This window comes from Rhinoderma darwinii, chromosome 8 (genome assembly GCF_050947455.1).
Source record: "Rhinoderma darwinii isolate aRhiDar2 chromosome 8, aRhiDar2.hap1, whole genome shotgun sequence".
NCBI classification, from domain to species: domain Eukaryota; kingdom Metazoa; phylum Chordata; class Amphibia; order Anura; family Rhinodermatidae; genus Rhinoderma; species Rhinoderma darwinii.
This window is the reverse complement of record NC_134694.1, coordinates 704929-711796: the sequence shown is the minus strand read 5'-3', so window position 1 is coordinate 711796 and position 6868 is coordinate 704929. Positions and strand designations below refer to the sequence as shown.

Here is a 6868-nt window from a genome sequence, read left to right as displayed (position 1 = left end):
CACTACATACAGATATATACAGTCACCACTAGAGGGAGCTCACTACATACAGATATATACAGCCACCACTAGAGGGAGCTCATTACATACAGATATATATACAGCCTCCACTAGAGGGAGCTCACTACACACAGATATACAGCCACCACTAGAGGGAGCTCACTACATACAGATATATACAGCCACCACTAGAGGGAGCTCACTACACACAGATATATACAGTCACCACTAGAGGGAGCTCACTACATACAGATATATGCAGTCACCACTAGAGGGAGCTCTCTACATACAGATATATACAGAGCTCACTACATACAGATATATACAGCCACCACTAGAGGGAGCTGACTACATACAGATATATTCAGCCACCACTAGAGGGAGCTCACTACATACAGATATATACAGTCACCACTAGGGGGAGCTCAGTATATACAGAGCTCACTACATACAGATATATACAGCCACCACTAGAGGGAGCTCACTACATACAGATATATACAGTCACCACTAGAGGGAGCTCACTACATACAGATATATACAGAGCTCACTACATACAGATATATACAGAGCTCACTACATACAGATATATACAGAGCTCACTACATACAGATATATACAGTCACCACTAGAGGGAGCTCATTACATACAGATATATACAGCCACCACTAGAGGGAGCTCACTACATACAGATATATACAGCCACCACTAGAGGGAGCTCATTACATACAGATATATACAGTCACCACTAGGGGGAGCTCACTACACACAGATATACAGCCACCACTAGAGGGAGCTCACTACATACAGATATATACAGCCACCACTAGAGGGAGCTCACTACATACAGATATATACAGCCACCACTAGAGGGAGCTCACTACATACAGATATATACAGTCACCACTAGAGGGAGCTCACTACATACAGATATATACAGCCACCACTAGAGGGCGCTCACTACATACAGATATATACAGCCACCACTAGAGGGAGCTCACTACATACAGATATATACAGAGCTCACTACATACAGATATATACAGTCACCACTAGAGGGAGCTCACTACATACAGATATATACAGCCACCACTAGAGGGAGCTCACTACATACAGATATATACAGTCACCACTAGAGGGAGCTCACTATAGACAGATATATACAGTCACCACTAGAGGGAGCTCACTACATACAGATATATACAGCCACCACTAGAGGGAGCTCACTACATACAGATATATACAGCTCCATAGGTCTGACCCCATAAATACATATGATGTTATTCTTCGCAGAATTTTGAGCCTGTAAGGTTGGGGCTCCTCTCTTTTGGGGTGTTGGGGTAGTTGACATGCGCTGTGCTGATGTATTGGTCGTGTTTGCTGATCACGGCAGGAATAAGTCACATAGAGGCCGTTTGATTCTGCTGGGAGGTGATACATATCCAGCAGCCCCTCCCCCAGCAGTAATCCCTGTATATAATCTGCCCCGCGGCGTGTTCTGCGCTAGACGATGAATATTTCCGGTGTCCGTTTTCCTCTGTTCTGAAGTCGTCCCTCTTCTCTCTGTGCAGGGGCCCAGGAGCCAGGTATACGGGTATATTGCATGTCTAGACTGCAGTGCTCCCCATCCTGCGCAGTACGCGGGGGGCGGTCACGTGTTTCCTGTGTTATTCTGCATGTTGCTTCATAGACTGTGGCGGGTACAGGGGGGGTCTGCAGCGCAGTGTGTCAGCGAGCGGTAACTTTGCCGGAGATCTTCCCGTTTCCTGCTCTCCTTATAATGGGGTTAATCGTTCACCGGCGTCATCGTAGACAGGTTTTGTGGCTGTGACCCGCGTTGTCATAGTAACGGGCCGCTGCGCCGGGGATTCTTGAAGGTTCTGACCCGGAGATGAGACTGCAGAGGATTATGGGTGACGCTGCGTCCTTAATGATGTATTTACCCTCCCATCCCCCGCAGCATGGAGTGCACGGTTATATACCACCTGTGACATCTATATACTGCACGTGAGCGCCTGCCCAGTGTGTACAGCGCCAGTCACCCCACTAATGACCGCGAGGACTGCCGTGTATTCTATTCCAGTCCTGATGATTCCTTCTCCGTGGACAGGTCCGGGTGGTGCAGGGCAAGGAGCCCCCTCACTTACTGAGCTTGTTTGGTGGGAAACCTCTGATCGTCTACAATGGAGGAACCTCCAGAGACGGCGGACAGAGCGCAGATGCGGATGTTCGTCTCTTCCAAGTCCGTGCCTCGTCGTCCGGCTTCTCCAGAGCTGTGGAGGTAAGGAGTCTCTATGGTAACAGGCGCTGGAGCCGCGTCTGAGCGTTCCGCAATACTGATGATGTCATCGCCTTGTGCTGCCGGTCCATGTAAAGGGGTCACATATTGTCTGAATTCTGCGCTCCCCCCGCAGCCGTCACGAGACGTTCAGATCTTCAGGTTTGTCCCGTGGAACTCCCCGATCCCTCCATTAATGCAGATCATGTTTCCGGTTCTTGTAGGTGGACGCCTCTGCCGCTAACCTGAACTCCAATGACGCCTATGTACTGAAGACGCCGTCCGCCTCGTATCTATGGGTGGGACAAGGCGCCAGCGATCCAGAGAAGCGCGGAGCCCGGGAACTGCTGAATGTCCTCGGTGTCTCCGGGTCAGAGGTTTCAGAAGGAAGAGAAACTGGTAAGAGCGAGATGAGATGCAGATTGTGGTGTGTGCAGAGCGTTAACCCTCTCCAGGTCGGGAGCTGTTGGTTTTATTGCGAGAAATTGTCGTTTTTCAGTAGAAATTGATTCAAATTTGACCAAAAACAAAGTAAAAAAAACCTCCATCATAAACCGACAATTTGGAAGCCCCTGACGTGAATGTGCGGCTCTTCCTCCGCTGGTCTCCTCCTGTGCGGCGCTTCCTCTTCCTCCGCTGGTCTCCTCCTGTGCGGCGCTTTCCCCCTCCGCTGGTCTCTTGTGCGGCTCTTTCCCCCTCCGCTGGTCTCCTCCTGTGCGGCGCTTTCCCCCTCCGCTGGTCTCCTCCTGTGCGGCGCTTTCCCCCCCCCTCCGCTGGTCTCCTCCTGTGCGGCGCTTCCTCTTCCTCCGCTGGTCTCCTCCTGTGCGGCGCTTTCCCCCCCTCCGCTGGTCTCCTCTTGTGCGGCGCTTTCCCCCCTCCGCTGGTCTCCTCCTGTGCGGCGCTTTCCCCCCCTCCGCTGGTCTCCTCTTGTGCGGCGCTTTCCCCCCTCCGCTGGTCTCCTCCTGTGCGGCGCTTTCCCCCCTCCGCTGGTCTCCTCTTGTGCGGCGCTTTCCCCCTCCGCTGGTCTCCTCCTGTGCGGTGCTTTCCCCCCTCCGCTGGTCTCCTCCTGTGCGGCGCTTTCCCCCCCTCCGCTGGTCTCCTCCTGTGCGGCGCTTTCCCCCCCCCTCCGCTGGTCTCCTCCTGTGCGGGCGCTTTCCCCCCCCTCCGCTGGTCTCCTCCTGTGCGGCGCTTTCCCCCCCTCCGCTGGTCTCCTCTTGTGCGGCGCTTTCCCCCCCTCCGCTGGTCTCCTCTTGTGCGGCGCTTTCCCCCCCTCCGCTGGTCTCCTCTTGTGCGGCGCTTTTCCCCCCTCCGCTGGTCTCCTCCTGTGCGGCGCTTTCCCCCCTCCGCTGGTCTCCTCCTGTGCGGCGCTTTCCCCCCTCCGCTGGTCTCCTCCTGTGCGGCGCTTTTCCCCCTCCGCTGGTCTCCTCCTGTGCGGCGCTTTCCCCCCTCCGCTGGTCTCCTCCTGTGTGGCGCTTTCCCCCCTCCGCTGGTCTCCTCCTGTGCGGCGCTTTCCCCCCCTCCGCTGGTCTCCTCCTGTGCGGCGCTTTCCCCCCCTCCGCTGGTCTCCTCCTGTGCGGCGCTTTCCCCCCCTCCGCTGGTCTCCTCCTGTGCGGCGCTTTCCCCCCTCCGCTGGTCTCCTCTTGTGCGGCGCTTTCCCTCTCTCCGCTGGTCTCCTCTTGTGCGGCGCTTCCTCTTCCTCCGCTGGTCTCCTCCTGTGCGGCGCTTTCCCCCTCGGCTGGTCTCCTCCTGTGCGGCGCTTTCCCCCCTCCGCTGGTCTCCTCCTGTGCGGCGCTTTCCCCCTCCGCTGGTCTCCTCCTGTGCGGCGCTTTCCCCCCTCCGCTGGTCTCCTCCTGTGCGGCGCTTTCCCCCTTCGCTCTCCCACCCTACCTCCATTATCTCACATTGTGCAGCTGATTGGACGCTGTGGTCATGTGACTACCCAGGCTCGTGCGGGCTTTCCTCCTGGTCAGGCCGGGGTTAACTCTTCCTCTTCCTCGTAGATGATTTCTGGGGAGCGCTGGGCGGGAAGGCTCCGTACCGCACCTCCTCCCGGCTGAAGGACAAGATGAACGCCCACCCACCGCGACTGTTCGCCTGTTCCAACAAAACCGGCAGATTTATAGTAAGTGTCTGCGACCTGCGGTCTGACGGGCGTTTCTTGGGGTGTCCCCCTCCCCCGTTCTAATCTCGTGGTGTTCTGCAGATTGAGGAGGTTCCGGGTGAGATCACACAGGACGATTTGGCCACAGATGATGTCATGCTCCTGGACACCTGGGATCAGGTACGGTCACCCCAAAACCTAAGACCACCCCACAGATGTCGGGAGCGGCCACCATGGGGTTAATGCTGGTTTGTCGCTCCAAGTTCTGATCGGACTCCATGTTTTCAGGGGAGAATGGGGGTTATACCCGGCGCTGCTGCTGGTCTGGGGGTCCCGCGCACTCACCAGGGGCAGGGCGGTCTGTGTCGGGGGATGTGCACCCTGAATAATCTCTGCGCTCTCCTGGTGATTGGCACCTTCTGGAAAGTGCAGATAACAGAGGATAATAGCCTTCCCACTAGGGGATTGGTGGTCTCCAGGGTCTCATGTGGCTTTGTCTTCTCAGGTGTTTGTCTGGATTGGAAATGAAGCTCAGGAAGAAGAGAAGAAGGAAGCGCTGTCCTCAGGTGACCGAGCACGTGGTGGGGGAGGGGATCCGGGGCGCAGGGACATCCTCTGTATGGGGGAGGGGGTTGTAATGTGACTTGTTGGTAAGGATCATGTGACTTGTCCCCTGTTGACTCTTTCAGAATAACGACCCGTTCAGTGTGTACTGAGTAGAGCTGCAGTTCTGGATCTTTGTGCTGTCCCAGGGCTCATACTCCTGTCTCTGGGCCGTATCCTGGACCAGCCTCGTCTCTACTTCAGACGCACAAGTGCAGAACCCCCTGGAACTTAACCCCCAAATAATAGCCTTAGTTTCTATTCCACAGTTTAAGACCTATGCATGTAAAGGTTTCATTCACTGATGGCAAGCAGAGGCTGAAAACCTGTCTTGAGCTGATACTTCTCACTGAGGGTTTGTTACAATGTATCGGCGCAGGCAGTCATATCTCTCTCCTGTCCTGGACTCCAGGCTGATTGCTCTGACCTGCACTGATACATTGTAACAATCCCTCAGCTGTGTGAACAGCAGTCCGGATGGGCTTCAGCCTCTGTTTGCTGTCTATCAGTGAATGGAATCGTTTACTAGCAGAGATCTTGCAATTAAAACAAAGTATTAGAAAGTTGTGTTAGTTTTTGCTAGTGCTGCGGCTTGGTGTACAGGGGGGCTGCGTACCGAATACGAGGTGGGGGCGTCTGGGAGCCTCGTCCTCCGATCTCCTGTTAATAATTTTTTTCTTTTCTATTCTCAGCTTCTAAATACATTGAGAGTGACCCGGCCAACAGGGACAAGAGGACCCCCATTGCAGTCATTAAGCAAGGATTCGAGCCCCCCACCTTCACGGGCTGGTTCCTCGGCTGGGACAGCGACTTCTGGGCGGTGGATCCCCTGGAGAAGGCGCTGGCGGAGCTGAACATGTGATGTAGGATGAGCGCGCGGTCAGCGACAGCTTCACTGCCGGAGAATCCCCACCACAGACTATGGCCCCTCCCCCACCACAGACCATAGCCCCTCCCCCACCACAGACTATGGCCCCTCCCCCACCACAGACTATGGCCCCTCCCCCACCACAGACTATGGCCCCTCCCCCACCACAGACTATGGCCCCTCCCCCACCACAGACTATGGCCCCTCCCCCACCACAGACTATGGCCCCTCCCCCACCACAGACTATGGCCCCTCCCCCACCACAGACTATAGCCCCTCCCCCACCACAGACCATAGCCCCTCCCCCTCTAGCTGCGCAATAACCAAACGTTTCTTATAACGCCAAACGCGACTTTTTGGATATTTAATAATAATAAAGCTTGAATTGGATCGGTCGCTGCTCCGGCTTCTGATTTACTGGAATCACTTCCCCGTTGTCTTATTCTCCAGTTACACCCAAAGCTGCAGTCACAATTCTGCTATTACATCCGGTCTCAGGCGCCATGCACACCACCTTACATTTTATCCTCCGAAATGGATTATGGATCCGTAATTATCGGCCACGGACGCCTTCTCATATATTTTCGGACGTACAGGTATTTTTGTTAATTTGCGGACCGCACTCCTAGACTCGATAATGGTAGCACGGCCCGCAAATGTGGGTAACAGTCAGTGGCTTCGGCCGTGTGCAGGGGGCCTTATCCTCCAGTTACATCCAGAGCTGCAGTCACTATTCTGCTATTATTTCATGTCTTTAGTCCAGTCATTCCCCACAAGTTGTATAAAATCGGCAGAATTGTGAGTGCAGCTCTGGATGTGACATGTGCACGACCGTAGATTTCATACATAGTTACGGACCCGTTCATTTCTCCGCATAAGATGAGGCGTGTCCTGTTTTTTCTTTTCATGGACCCTGCGCCTAGACTTTATACCGGAGCGCGGCACGTAGATGCGGGTGTCCGTAATTACAGGTACGGTCGTGTGCAGGGGCCTTAATCTGGTGCTTTGCCACCATTGA

General features: G+C 54.6%; 1 protein-coding gene across 1 annotated transcript in view; it reads left to right on the top strand.

Moving 5' to 3' along the window:
- GSN (gelsolin) overlaps positions 1-6273 on the top strand; it is a 26412-nt gene extending 20139 nt beyond the window's left edge. Inside the window, exons 12-17 of the mRNA XM_075834584.1 lie at positions 2111-2281; positions 2503-2677; positions 4279-4400; positions 4482-4559; positions 4885-4945; positions 5675-6273. Coding sequence (XP_075690699.1) covers positions 2111-2281; positions 2503-2677; positions 4279-4400; positions 4482-4559; positions 4885-4945; positions 5675-5844 — 777 coding nt within the window. The 3' untranslated portion in view covers positions 5845-6273. The remainder of the gene's footprint in view (positions 1-2110; positions 2282-2502; positions 2678-4278; positions 4401-4481; positions 4560-4884; positions 4946-5674) is intronic.
- The last annotated feature ends 595 nt before the right edge of the window (positions 6274-6868 follow it).